Source organism: Lepidochelys olivacea (genome assembly GCF_965140295.1).
Source record: "Lepidochelys olivacea isolate rLepOli2 genome assembly, chromosome: 9".
NCBI lineage: Eukaryota > Metazoa > Chordata > Testudines > Cheloniidae > Lepidochelys > Lepidochelys olivacea.
In genome coordinates this window covers 53820523-53835598 of record NC_140419.1, presented here as the reverse complement: position 1 = coordinate 53835598, position 15076 = coordinate 53820523, and the positions used below count along the sequence as shown (strand labels likewise).

Here is a 15076-nt window from a genome sequence, read left to right as displayed (position 1 = left end):
GTGCCTGTGCCCCCCGCCCACACACACACACAGACTTATAGGGCATTTCCGCTGCTCCTGCCCATTTCCCCTTACTCTTCTCCTTCCATTCTTGGGTCCCTTTTCTCCCATCTCCAGGGAAATCCTTTCTCAAAGGCTACCCACAGATGGGAGTGCTGGACTCCTCTCCCCCCAGATACCTTCCCTGGGGAGTTCCACAAGATTTAGTTCTTTCCTCTGTCCTACTCCTGCAGTGCTAGGAGAGGTGACAGGTTCCCATGCATTCCTCTCACTCCACTGGCTCCCTACAGATCCAGTGATGTTGGAGGTCTCTGTCCCTATTATAAGGCTCTGAACAGACATGGCCCAGGTTACCTAAATGACCACTCCCCCATAGCTTCTCTGAGGGCCCTCAACAGCCCTGCTCCTTGGGAACAATGGGCTGGCCCTCAGCAAGGGTTTGAAGTGCCTCTGTGCAGGAGACAGGGCTTTCTCATGGGAGCCTAATGTGGCATGACAAGGAGTAAAAGAAGGGTGTCAGATGAAATCAAACAGAACTTTGGGGTTGATTGTTATGCAGTGGAGTTGATATGTGTACTACCAACTTTCCCTCAAACTAGTCACATGGTCAAGTGACTAAGAACTAATCATTTGGTCAAATGATTGACAAGGACAAGACATTTAACCAAATGCCCAGTGTTGCTCAATGAGCTAAATAACCACAGAGAGACCAAACTATCATATTTTATTGCAGAATGTCAAATGCAAGAGACCATCTATCATCCAGCACACTGCAAATGTTGCAGGAGTTTTGCACTGCTATGTACCAGCGCCCAGCATTCAAGTAACATAGAATATTGGGGTTGGAAGGGACCTCAGGAGGTCATCTAGTCCAACCCCCTGCTCAAAGCAGGACCAATCCCCAATTTTTGCCCCAGATCCCTAAATGGCCCCCTCAAGGATTGAACTCACAACCCTGGGTTTAGCAGGCCAATGCTCAAGCCACTGAGCTATATCCATTGTTACAGTCCAGTTTCTTACCGAAGTATTTCCACCTGCTGGTTTACGACCCTGAGCAGGTTCATTCAATAAGACCCCAAAAGAGGAAGATTACCAACACGTAGATTCTCTCCCAGCGGCATTCTCAGGGTTTGCACCATTTTCTCTCAGCACAGTGGTTTCTAGGGTTCCAGGAGTTATGGAAGAACTTCCCTCCAGTATTGCTGCCATATAACTAACAACAGTGTTTGAAACAGCACCAAGAACACGTCTTGGATTCCTCCCACTGATCTCTGCCTGCAGGTGACCTGGGTGCAGCTAAGCTGTCTGCCACTCTCCCAGGATTCCTTCTACATGCAAGCCGCAACCGCAGGGTTACATTTCTTTTCCTCCAGTGGATTAGTGCACGGCTGCTTCTGACAGGAGCGCTCACATGTACAAAGAAAAACATTACAGTCCCACCAATCCTCACATGTTCACTTCCCAGGCCCATCTGTGGTCAGTAAAATTGAACACAGGACAGCCTATGGAAAGCAAGCAGAGAATGGATGTGAGCACAAGCGAAGGGCAAGCATTCAGAATGCCACTGGCTATTCATGAGGACTTCTCTCAGCTTCTAAGCATACGCTACCACAGCCAGCCTCCTTTAGCATCCAAACATAAGTGAACAAAACAAACAGGAGCAGTCCCTTAGCTCATCCTTTGTCCTAGGCTGTCAAAGCCTCCCCTCCCAGGGATCTCTGCTGATCCTACTTGTTGCAGCTCCCCAGTCTCAGGCAACTCTGCTCCCTTGCTGGAACACTAGCCCCAGGGCTACCGTCCTGAGCACCTGGCCTCTTGCTCCAGGGACCTATCGAAGGATGAGCACCCCCCCTCTTCCCAGGGACAGTCTGCCCCAATGACTCCTCCTCTTCCTTCCTGCCCTCTGCCAGGCCTTTATAGAACCCAGGTGTAGCCCCGCCCCCTTTAATCGGCTCCACTAGCCCACCTGCTCTGACACAGGGGCACTGGGCCTGGCCTGCTCCCAGGGACCAGCAACCCTATGACAAGGAGTTTATTATTATTTGTCATTTGCATTCCCGTAGCACCTAGGAGCCCCCGGCATGGCCCAGGAGGATGCCATGGTGCTAGGTGCTGTACAAACCCACAACAAAATGACAGCCCCTGCCCTATGGGGCTGCCAAACTAATGGTGAGAGTGCTAGCACATGGGAAGTGTGTGTGCATGTAACCCATTGGTACCGTCTTCATGGATGTGCCGCGTTCCCCGAGAAAGCACGCATGCAAAAAAAGGAGGAGGGAAGGTTGAGACATCCCCTTTAGCAAGATACTTGGGCATGTGGGTGTGGGGGAAGTTAGGCAAGCTTGCAGGTGGGATAGAGGAGCAAAGAGGTGGGGCTGTAGGAGATCAGGAGGAGGGTATATCTGGATCTCTGCATGGGCTTTGCAATGAGGAGGTGTTTCACCCAAGAGCAGCATGCCAAAATAAAAAATGGTGCAGCTCAGAAATAATGGTGGCATAAATATTATTCCTGGATCTCCTCGCAACAACTAAGGGAGAAGTGGCAGGAACGGTTACTGCCAGTCAGTTCGACCCCCCACCCACTCCCAGGACTTGTTATCTTATGTCCCACAACTACTGCTCTGGCTGACTCACAATGAAATCCTAGGGGTACATAGAACAAATGAGAGCTGCCAAAATACGGGCAATAGGTCATCACAGAAACCCCATTTTCTCCAAAGCGCCAAGTGACCTACAGTACGGTAAGTAGCTCATCACTGCACTGAGTCCAATCTTGTAAGTCCCACCCCAGAAACCAGCAAGCACCAGGCAAGAAGCACATTTCCAGCTATAATGGCATTCTAGGAGAGGCTTCGTCAGTTAGCAGTCCTTAAGGGAATGACACATAGCCGTGGTGGTAGCCCCATGGGGAGACGTATTGCTTTATTCTGCTCTTTGGGGCAGCGGCCTGCTCTTACCTGTGGGTCTGTACAGCATGCCCAATGGGACCATGACTGGAGCCTCTATGTACTGTCACCCTATCAGTGCCCAAACATCTTCCATTTGAGGTAGTGGAGCTATTAGACAGTAAACTAGCCAATCCGTCATAGACACCACATGTTCTCATATCAATGGACCTGCAGTGAAAACTATGTGAATTCATTGTTTGGATATTTATAATAAAGTGCATCTATAACCCATTTCTGGAATTGCCCATTACCTGAAAACTTTGGCACTAAATGTTAAATTACCATGACACTCTGCTGGAGACAGACTGTGCTAAGTGTCACCAGGAAAGCTGAACTGATTTTTAATGAAGAGGAAATTAATGTACAAGACCGCAGGTAAGGAAAACAGGGAGTGTGTGGAGAAAAACGTGCTCAGAACACCTTTGGTGTCAACCATCCCACCCTTCTCCACTGCTCCTTCCCACTGCCCCATGCACACTAAGGGCCAACCAGTTTATTCAGGAAGCTGTCTTCTTTAACCCATTTTCTTAAGAAAGACTCCCATGGTCTTCACTGGAACCAGTGCGTGAGGTTAGAACACGTGACTCTCACCCAGGAGTCAGTGCACAGGGTTAGACAGAACAATGCCCATGGTGAGGGAGTGGGATTCTTATGCCAGAGCTGACACACAGGGTTATTGCACAACGGACTCTAAGTTAGGGGGAGCTGAGGCACAAGTCTGCACAGAACAACGCTCATGCTGGAACTGGATTCTCACAAAGCACAGATTTCTGACTTGTGATGCAAAGCCAGAAAGCAGGTGATTGCACATTACTGGGCTGGATTCTGCTCTCAAGTGGGTGCAAATCAGGAGTCATTTCAGGAAAGGCAATGAAGATAAACTGGTATAAAACCAGTGTGAACAGAAAATGGGACCCACTGTGCTTTACTGATCCTGCCAGCATGCAGAAAGACCTCAAACGCTCCAGTGCTGAAGCTGCAAGGAGGGGGTAACAAAAATTATGGCACTTTCTGAGGCCCCATCTAGCCTCTAAATGTTCCAGACCCTAGAACCAAGATGCTCAGAGTCTTTCAGTGCTATACATGCAATGGGCCTGATTCTGATCTCCAGTGTAATGCCATTGATATCCATGGAGTTACTCCTGATCCCCAGGCATGTAAATGGATTCAAAATCAGGCCCACCTGGTTTCTAATTCCTCTGGTGGCGGCATGTACAGCTGACCTGAAAACTGGATGGGAATATTACTATAAATAAGAATCAGTGGGAGGAAATGAAAGTGTGAAGCTAATCTTGTTGCTAGTTTAACAACCAGTTGAGCGTCGTGTGTCTTACAGCCCGTCCCAAAAAACAAGGGGTTGGTACAGCACCACAGATAGAATCAGCCTTAGAGCCTCTGAGCAAAAGTGCCAGGATCTCCCTTTAACGCAGAGATGCCCATGGATGCACGTCCTCTCCTGAGTGGACAGAGAGGACACTTGCTGAGGACCTTGCACTCTGTCCTGTGAACACAGGGCACTTGGTAGCCAGCATGCTAGATGGATGGGGAAAGGGCAGTGACTTCTTTTGCAGGAGTCACCCGAGGTCACTTGCAACCATCATTGCCCCTCCTCCATGTAGCTACTTATTTCAAATGCTTCTGAGAGCTGGACCTAGATCAGCTGTATGCCCTGTTACAACTGAGCTCATACGGCCTTTGATCAATAGCACTTCAGTCAGACTACAGTCACTGCCTGGGGGCATCTCCCTGCTCTGGCTCTGCTGGGATGCACTGGATAGGAAGTTTCATGTGAAAACAGAAAGGGGGATTTTAATCATTCCTGTTTCCCAAAGCAGCCCGTGGAAGACCCTCCAGTCCACAATCAGACTCCCGATCCACTCATGGGCCTTATACAGTGGAAATGGGATCAAGGGTGTGACTTGCATGCAATAAGGAAGGATTGATTCAACTGCTTCTCATGGCTCTCCCTGGCTCACATTCTAAATGTGCTGTTTAATGTGCAGACGGGAGACTTATCCTGAGAGAGGAATAACAGTGATTTGTCAGACAAGGGTGTATGTGTGTATGTAAATCATTCATGCAAGACCCTGCAGCTGGAGGTCTTAGATTCTGTAGTCCCTGACCCTCCAACCCTTGCAAAGGCTTTTGGCAAAAGGGGGCCTAGAAAAGAAAATGGCCAGCCCAGGCTCTGTACATTACATCACGGAGTAGGTTTCTCTAATGAACTGTTCCTGTTTGAAAATCTGGGGCAAATGTGGATCTGAACAATAGAAATACTGCCACTGTTGTAAAGAAACCATTTCAAAACAGAAATAATGGGAGCAAAGTTAAGCTTTGAAAGTGTTCATTCCAGATTTTATACCATTTTTCTGTAAAAAACCAAACCAACTAACCAAACCACCCCCTCTATATGAGGTGATAAATATACTTCTCCCCTTAGAGACATATTTTATTGGAAGATGGTTACTATCTCTGATTGTCAATCGATACTCTTGCAAGAGCACTTAAATCACTTTTTCCCCCTGATTTTTCTTATGATGCAGCACTGGAGGAATCGTTAATGCCATAGAAATGGTAAAAGGCAAAGGTGCTCAGATACTCTGGGGATGGGCAACTAGAGAGAGAGATAGCAATTTAAAAGGCAACACTTTTGATATACAGACTACCTAGCTCAATGCAGCCAGATATGTGGGTGAAAGCTTCTCTGGTGACCTTCTCTATACAGATCAGAAGCACCTTTCAAGGTAACACTCCTCAACCTCAAATCACAGGCTGCCTTTGTCTGGAAATTGGTCAGCAATGACTGTAGCTTAATGAGTTTGTCCCCCATTCTCTGAAATTCCACCCTGGGAACAGAAGAAAAGATGAAATACCATTGAAAAGCGGACTGATTTCAATTACAGCTGCGCTTTCGACAGCAACTATCAGGCTGTGGTTTGCGAACCAGCAAGTAAATGACACATAGATTCAGAATGTGGGGTCTGTCATTAGAGGAAGAATAATGGAGACTGCAAATGGAAGGTAAGGGGTTCTCAAATGGAAAGGTCTGAGTAAAGTTCATGGTTTCTGTACATAAAGGAAGAATATACAGCTGTCTCCTTTCCCTATTCACTCACAAAGGTCTCAGGCACTGGGAGCATAGCTGCTAATTTGGAGGGAGTGTCTGCATTTGCTGCTTTGCTGATTGATAGTGTAGAATCCATGACTTCAGAGACCCCAGTGGGTTTTTCAAAAGTGCTCACTGTAGACTCTGTTCCCACCCAAGTCCCTGGGGAAACTCCAATTGGTTTCAGTGGGAGCTTAGGCCAGTGCTGAAAATCTCACCCTGTGGGTTTTCAGTGCTAGATAGCTGAACAAGTCAGCCCTTTAGAGGGACCCCTTCACTGCCCCCATGGCTTCCCACACACCCCAGAGGAAGGTAAGTAAGTTGCTACAGGCCTATGAACAATAGCTGGTAACAGCCCTGTGAAGGGTGTTAATAAAGTGACAAAGGTGGGAAAGAGTCTTTTGTTCTTGCTTATCTGCCCCCCCCCCTCCCCGCAGGGTGGGTCAAGTATGGAGAAGCTCAGGGCAGGGAGGAAAAAGGATGAGAAAACTGATCATCAGCCAGGAGTTCTTGTTTTGGTTCTGCATGTGCGTACGCAGCCCGGTCATTTGGTCTCTCCTCCACGTGACACAACATTCATCCAAGACAGTCAAAAATATCATTAAAAATGCATAGCTCTGGATGATCTTCACACCATTCCTGAGCTCCTGGGGCAGTCCAGCCCCCCTTCCCAAACCCATATTGCTACATCTTGCACTTTTCCATCATGACACGCCCTCCGGTCACTACAAGATTGTTCTATTCCCCTCCCCCTTACTGCACATATGACAAATACTGTTCTCTAGACATTGCAGCATCTTCTTTGTCAGAATCAGAAACTCCTGCACACCTGGGAGCCCTACACGCGTGCGCCCATTGAAGGAGGGGGCAAACTGGGGAAGGGGAGCTGCTCTGGGACGCTGTCCACCAATGAGAAAGAAATGACAGGAAATAGCAAAGCCGTAAATAAAGAGGGCATTGCAGGATGGGCAGCATGTAGCATCCTGCAACCTTTTGTTCCATCATCCAGGCTTGGGAAAGTCAAGTTCAGCCCTAAAGAGAGGGAAACTGAACATGCTGCTCGCTGCCAAGGGATCTGGACTACAGAGCATCTTGAAGCAGACTCCTGCTGGGAACTCCATCTAATCCACTCTGTCATCAATGCCAGACATTTACCTTTATCCTCATCCCACCTCCGCCCCTTCAGAAAGGCACGCTCTGCACAGCATAATTAAACCATGAGCTGCAGCCATGCGATGTGGGTCTCATACAGAGCCAGCTCCCTCTTCCCCAGTGCTGTAAACCAAAACCATTAAGGACGTTATAGGATAATCACTCTGCCCCAGAACCCTCCCAGGTTTCCATGTGAGCTCTCCTTATATTGTGCAACAAATGCCTTTCGTTTGACAGCCAGGTGGCACATCAGAAGCAGGGAGCCAGACAAAGTTTGGTTACAGAAGAGCCACTGCTAGGCTCAGGGATGGTAGACTCCCTGGCAGGAGGCTGTGAGCTGGGGGGATATTAACAGATAATTTTATGGCCAGGTCTTGCTAACTTGTTACACCCCCGGAAAGGTTTTTAATATCAATATAGGTGGGTGGGGGAAGGGAGGCCGCAGCTCAGGCACTTGGCAAGCATCAGGGTGTGTCTCCTTCTCCTCTCATCTTTATTTTCACATCCAGCTTCTACAAAGCGCAGCAGGGCTGCTTTACACCAGACTGTCCAGTACAACCCCCACCACCCCGTATGTGCTAAGACATGCCAGCTGCTTGAGAGACAATCCAATAGCCACCAGCGCGCCCCACAAACCAACCCACCCACCCCAGGAAAGGGGCAGCCCTGGAATTCTCTGCACCCCCAGGGCTGCGGACAGATGCCTGTCCCTGCAGAAAGGAGTTCAGCTACAAAGGGGAATGCAAAATAACAACAAAGTTCTTGAGCAGGCCCCTTGGGCAGGACCCCGGTTTTACTAGCACTGGGTCATTGATCCTGCGGTTTCCGTTTGGCCTGAGCCCTCCGCTTGGAGCAGGGATTGCAGCTCCATCCCCGGACGCCTCCCTATGCAGCACAGTCCCGCAGCCCGAGCCGCCCTCCCCAGGAGCCAGTCCACCAGCGCAATGTGCCAGGCGCTGATCCCGGGTCACTTTCAGCCGCGCCCCTCGGCACAGCTGCCCCCCTCCCGCACCTCGCTCCCTGGGCACGGCCGCAGGATCGGGGCCGCCCTCCGCAGCCGCAAAGGACACGGGGGGCGCAGGCTGCAGCACAGGCAGGGGCCGGCTCCAAGGGGACCCCCCCCCGCCCCAGGGACCGAGCCCCAGACTCACCGCTCTGCTCCCCCAGAAAAACCAGCTTGAATTTCCGCAGGGGGTTCCCGAAGTCTCCTCCCGCAGACATGGTGCCGGGCATGGGGCAGGAGGGGGTCCCTGGGCGGGAGGCGGCTCCTTGCCTTCCCTGAGCTCGCTGGCCGGCGGAGGGAGCTGCCGGGCGGGGCCGGGACACGCCGGAGTCGCTCCGAAGCGATGGGGATGCTGGCGAGCACCGCTCTCTGCCTCCTGTATCTTCGCTCCCCCTCCCCGGCGCCTGCGCTCTGGCTCCCCGCTCCTGATGTCATGCTGGAGCAGCAAGCCAATGCGGTGCTGCAGGGAGCTTCGCCGGCTGCATCGGGGCGGGCAGGGCTCCTTGGGCAGCATCCCCCGAAGCCCAGCGCCGCGGCCTCACCGGCCCTGCTAGAGCCAGCTCCGGCTGCAGGGGGGCTAACCTGCAAAATGCTGCCTCACCTGAGAGAGGCTGGGAGGGAACAAAGTGACCTCGGGGCTGTGCAGCAGCAGCAGATAGTCGTGGGGGGAGAAGTGGACAGAATTACCTCCTCCCAGAGCCCCCAGTTCAACACCCCCTGCTCCACACCAGCTCACCCTGCATGCCCAGACCAGAGCCAGCCTCCTTCCTTCCCCTCCTCCTGCCTAGGGAAAATAAAGGCTAGGCACAAGCATCTCCTTACTGCCCCAAGGTGACCAATGCTGCACTGTTTAACAGGAATAACAAACCCTACAAAGGAATAGCACCCTGCACTGCTGAAGTGCAACTTGTTGGTATCATTAGCATTATAATAGGGCTCAGAGGCCCCCTGGTGCTAGGTGCTGGATACACCCATAACAGCTGATCTCTGCCCAGTTTACACATCAAGGCTCTGGGGCGACCATGCAGTATCATGGGCTAAATGGAGAAAAGAAGTATTCTCATTTTACGGATGGGGAGCCACAGGTCAGAGAATTAGTGACTGTCCAAGATCACATAGCAAGTCCCTGGAAGAGCTCCTGTAGCCTCTTAGAGACCAACCAGCTACCTCTGGGGTGGAATGCATCAGTTATTTAACCACACATGGGAACACCACCCCATGGTTCATGGGGTGTGTGTCATATATGACTGAAATTTCAGGGTGAATTTGAATCGTGAGCTCTGGAGAGGCACATTTTAAAAAATGAACAGAAGGGAGTCTGCCTCAGCGGGGTGGAATGGAATAAGCCAGCTGGAATGTGGCCAGGTAGCACTGGTGGTCTTGAAAAAGTGACAGAGCATCAAGACTGTCTCAGAAGGAAAAATGCCACTATCAAGTTAACCAGCACCACTAGTCTTTGGGGCTCCCATGCACCCAGTTACCAGGCCCAAACCTGCTTAAACTTGTGATGAGATCATAGGACCATAGGGAAGAGTACAATCAACAATGGTATTTTTTAACACACTCACTTCCAGTGCATTCTGGGAGGCAACTCACTCCTTAACTAAAACCAGAGAATGATAGAAAACAGGGGAAATAATCTAACAGGTCATTGTATCTACACCCTCTCCCTCTCTGCCAGTGTAAGGTTCTCCCCACCAGTGTATTATCAAGGGCTTTGTGCTGTGTAGTTTCAAATGCTTCTGGCAATAAGACTTCCATCACATCCCCTATGGGAAGCTATCACACCTGTGTTTAATAGACCTCTCTGGTAGGAATGTTTTTTATGATATTCAGACAATACTTTCCTTTGCTCAGCTTCAGATCATTATTAATTATGTCTGCTGGAAGCCTCTGAATTCCCCAGCACCGTAGTTCTTCCACACATCACATACTTGGAGGCAGTAATCAGAGCCATCATTTAGATGGGCTCTTCTATTTAATTACATTAATATTTCCTCACCAATCAGCTGCTGCAGCCCCAGAACTCCAGGCTGGGTCTCGGAAGGCCAACTTCCCGCTCCGTGACATGGCATCTTTGTGTCTGTAGCCCAAACTTGCCTGGACTTTTTATCCACCAGAGCACATTGTATGTTCATATTAATTTTCCATCCACTACCACAGTGAGGTTTCTTCAGTATTTCTCCTTGCTAACTAACTTCTTCCTATTGAATAGCAGATGTGGGATTATTTCCCACTGCCCCCCAGTCTAGTAATCTGCATTTTTCCCAGTCAAATATCCTTTTCATTTATTTCCAGTGCTTATTTTTAATTCTCTAGGCCCCTTTATTTTCTTTCTGGGCTTCTCCTAGTCTACAGTGTTCCCCACAAATTTAATTCAGGATGACTTGGCTCCTAATAGAAGATCATTACATAGATATTAACCCAAGTTACTTCTGTTCTTTGTGGTAACCTCCTGTATCCTTGCTCTGTTTATTGATACCCTATGATCACCATTCCTCAGCCTGCTTTAACTTCATCTAACAATGATCATATCCAAGCTGTTTTCAATATGTTTTCCCACTAAGTTTCATAAGGAAGTGTGAGGCACACTTTATGAAAGGCCAGGTGCACGAACCTATTGATTTCAGTTTTTCCTTCCACTGATGTTGATCAAGAAAAACAAACTGGCTTCTCCAGCATGCTATTCCTTGCTCTCTGGTATTTGCATGGAACATATTTTGCAAATCTGTCACATACGTCAGTCTTCGGATCAGCACTTTTTAAACATATGTGTAAAGTGACACTAAGTAAACCAATGGGATGGGCCAAGTTCCTCCCTCAGGTAAATTCACTGAAGTCAGTGGAATTAGACCATCATAACTCTCAGCCCTTACAGTTTTCCTCACCTCACTATCACTTCCTGTATTTTACCAGAGTGTGACTGGCAGGAAGAAGAAGAACTGACCTGTGCTGGGGATCTTGCACTGTGTTCAGACCCCGGTGAGGTGTCCACCATCCCATGACTGCTGCTAGAAGTGGCCCCATCGTTCCTTCCCTCCCAATTTAAGGCAAGGATACCAACTTGATCTTTAATTAGAAAGTAACTATTATCACCGTAACTTTGGGGATACAAAAGTTGAGAGACAATCCAATAGATCTTAGTGTAGACTGTTCTCCCCTTACTAACGTTCAGTGGGGGTGTTTTAGTTGCTACCTCCCAGTACTAAAAAGGGGGAAGGGTCAATGGGGAATCAGGACCCTGAGACTGACAGCCCGCAGGAACAATGGGGAGAGGCCAATGCTCCAGGTCAGCCTGAACGACAGGGCGAGCAGGCTAATCAGGGAGTCAGGAGGCCAGGGAGGTCCCGTCCTCTGTGTGAGCTGGATTTGCCTGGGTCAGACAGAGTGGGGCTGAGCTAAGGAGAAAGCAGGGGCGCAGACTAAGCTGGGGAGCAGAGCTGTGCCAGATCCAGAGGGGCCAGAAAAGCAGCCCAGGAAGCAGGTCAGTGCTGGGAGCAGAGTCACAGAAGCAGCCTGCAGAGCAGACCTGTCCTGGGAGCAGAGCTGCAGCAGCCAGAGCCAGGGGGCCAGAGAAGTAGCCCAGGGAGCTGGAGGCAGAGCAGCAGCAGCAGCGCTGAGACAGAGTGGTGGAGCTGGGGCTGGAGCAGTCTGGAGCTGGGTGCGGTGAGCAGCTGGGGAGAGCGAGGGGGACCCTGGGCAGCGGGCCCAGCACAGGGAGATGCCTCAGCCAAGAGGCTCTGCAGGCCAGGCTCGGATCGTAACCCCGACAGGGCGGGGGCGACGCTGGGAAGAAGGGTCCTACCACTTAGAGCCTGAGAGTGTGTGGCCACCACCAGAGCAAGTGTCCAACCCACAGCATCCCTGCAGCACAGCCAGGGCCTGAGAAGAAGGCCTGGGACTTACAAGGAACAGACTGTGAACTGCCCTGACATTGCAGAGACACTGCTGGTGATGTTCCCTGCCACAGAGCGGGCTGATGTGTTTCCTTTAACCTTTCCCATTTTTCCTAATTCTTTTTAAAATTAATTGCTGATTAAAGAACTTGCATTTGCTTTAACTTATATGTAATGGTCAGTGGGTCAGAGAAGTGCTCAATGCAGAGAGAGTACCTTGGAGTGGGGACACCCTAGCCCCTGTCCTAGGTGACCACAGCAGAGTTGGGGGTCGAGCCCCCCAGGAATCCTGGGCCCAGCCTTGTTGGGGTTACAAGGACTCTGCCAGACAGGAGAGTGGAAGGGGAGTCCTCAAGGGCAGAGAGGCCACTGGGTAAAGGAAGTGGGAGCAAGGACTCAGATCCTTTCGCTAGCCCACTTCACCGGGGTAGTGCAGAAGCCAGGAAAGTTCCCCACAAGAATGGGACTATTCCCCCACTTACATTAGCCTCATGGGCCCCAATCCTCAAAGTTAGTTATGCACCTAACTCCCAGTGGAAACTAGGAGCCCAAATATTTTGCAGGATCTGGGCCTCTGTTCCTACAATTCTGCCCTTTACTCTACCATGTCTTATTATCACTGATGGACAGTCACTTACCCAGCAGCCTCTGGGGCCTGAGGATTGGTGTCTGAGCTCTTGGTTCATATACATGTTGGCAGGGGAGGAGTTTGATCTATTGCTGCATCAAAAGGAAAATGTAGCTACTTCCTCTGAACCAGTTTAGGGAGCGAGAGCTGGGGGCAGGGGGTCATCCCTTTGTGCAGAGCTAGCAGGAGAGATTCTTCCCCTCAGCAGGAACATGTCAGGGTAAAGAGCAGGCATGGCAGGAAGTGTGATGAACTCACCACTTGGCAATGGTGCCACTCGGTGTAGCTGTTTCATTATTACAGATGAAAATTGCTTTATAGTGACCCCTTCCTCCTCTTGCAGAGAGTCCTCCAAGGGGCTCAGTCAGGCTCTGCTGATACCTTCCTATTCGCTAAACAAGTTTCTACTGATCACAGATGGCCAGCCCCCAACAGCTTTCAACTTGCTGATACCGGTGTGACTGCTCATTCAGTGTAGGGTACAATGGGGGTATCAATAGGTACAGAGTTTCAGACCGTCAGTCTTATGTTGAATTGGGCATATGCTTATCCTTGGCTGTCTCTTAGCGTCCCATTGCCCTGTTTGCAAGGCATATGGGTCATAGCGGCAGTGGTCAGCTGAAAGTCAGAGACCAGGACATCAGCAAGACTGCAGTACGCTGCAGTGGGGCAAAAGTGCGAGCAGCTGGCGCACCGAAGAGTGGAGATCCCTGGTGGAAGCTCTGCTGCATCCTGGGCCTTTGCCATAGGCTCTGGCAGGGTCGTGCAAAGACCTGCAAGCAGGGGTGATTGCACACTGCAGAACTAGGGCGCAAGTGCAAAGAGACAGGGCAAGATGAGCTACAGACAGCACGGCAGGGGGTTAGCATAAGGAAAGGCAGCGCATGCATGCGATGTTTTCAGCTGGCTATATAGTGGCCAGTCCTCCACTGAGCCTCACGCAGCAAAGGCTCTCTCCTAGGTCTTCATTAGCAGACGGCTCAAAGGAAAACCGTTTTCAATCCGACTGGTTAAAACAAGGTCCGTCTTGCCGCTCTAGGTGGCTCTGCCCACACTATGTTGTGGTTAAGGCATAGTACCAACATTCTGGAGATCTGGGTTTGAGCCCTCCTTTGTCTGACATTGGGCACAATCATTTCTGTGCCTCAGTTCCCCATCCATAAAACATGGCTTACAAGCCTTCCTTTATTTGGACTGTAAGCACTGTCTCTCACTAGGTGTCTGGATGGGGCCTGGCCCATCAGGGTCTTGATCTTAGCTGAGACATGCAGCCAGCACTGTAATAAGTGGGTAGTGTCTCTGCACTCTGTGTCCAGGCCTAGCTCTGTAAGAAAGGGAATGGCAGTGTTAATTCTGCCAGGTTGATTGGTCAAACCCACACGTTAAATCCAACAGATTCCTTATGTCATATATGCCAGGAAACAAAGCCCATTGAAAACCAGATCACCTGCCCACAGCCTCCTGAGGGTCGGAATATTGAACTCAGCTGTAAAGACTGGGGCAGGGGAACAGGGGGGCTCTTGTATTAAGGATCTCTATGTGCTGGTTAGTGAAACTCAGCCAGTCTACTGTGCTTTCTCATTCCTTCTTCCCCCATCTTCTTAACGCACAAGGAGGCTTTGCTACCCATCACATGGATCGCACAGCACAATGAGCTGGTCCCTCTCCTATGTAATGTCAGCATTACACTCCACAGCGGTTCCGTACAGCAGTCCCATTTACATCTCCCTGTTCATGTCAGGCCTGATCTGAGAATGTTATTTAACATGCTTGTTAATATGCATATGCCTGATTTGCATGTCAAAAGCCATGATGCATGGGGGGGCCTTTGGTGTTGCCACAGCTGTCCTGAAGCCTGATAAGGTGACGTTGCTGGAATGGACAAGATTTTTAAATAAAAGCCTATTAAAGAATATCGCACGTTTGTTGACAGCAATGTGTAATCATGTGGGCTAACTAACACAATTGTAAAGTGTCATTTAGACAAGGGTCAAACTTCTGTTGCAAGTCATATTTAACACTAGGGTGGATCTTTGGTTTAAACAGGATTAGCACAAATGTTTGGTCCTTGGCTATGTCACAGTTTACAGTCATGTTAGTTAACCCGTGTTAAAGCACACTTACATGTTGTACCATACCAAGCCACTAGCAAAACTGTTTGCAAACAACTCAGGCTGAAATTAGCCATCTGCCTACTCAATGGATACTTACGACTCACTGATCCATTTGCCAAAATTAGGCTTTGGGCCTTAATTCCTCACTCAAATATCCCATCGCTCAGGTTAGTCCCAAAGTTTTCTACATTCCGCACAAATCTGGGGTCTCCTCACTTCTGTTGTTGAA

The 15076-nt window shown here is 49.8% G+C and overlaps 1 protein-coding gene across 1 annotated transcript in view; it reads right to left on the bottom strand.

Annotated features, from left to right (window-relative positions):
- RAB6B (RAB6B, member RAS oncogene family) overlaps positions 1-8605 on the bottom strand; it is a 127899-nt gene extending 119294 nt beyond the window's left edge. Inside the window, exon 1 of the mRNA XM_084638910.1 lies at positions 8358-8605. Coding sequence (XP_084495036.1) covers positions 8358-8439 — 82 coding nt within the window. The 5' untranslated portion in view covers positions 8440-8605. The remainder of the gene's footprint in view (positions 1-8357) is intronic.
- Between the last annotated feature and the right edge of the window lie 6471 nt (positions 8606-15076).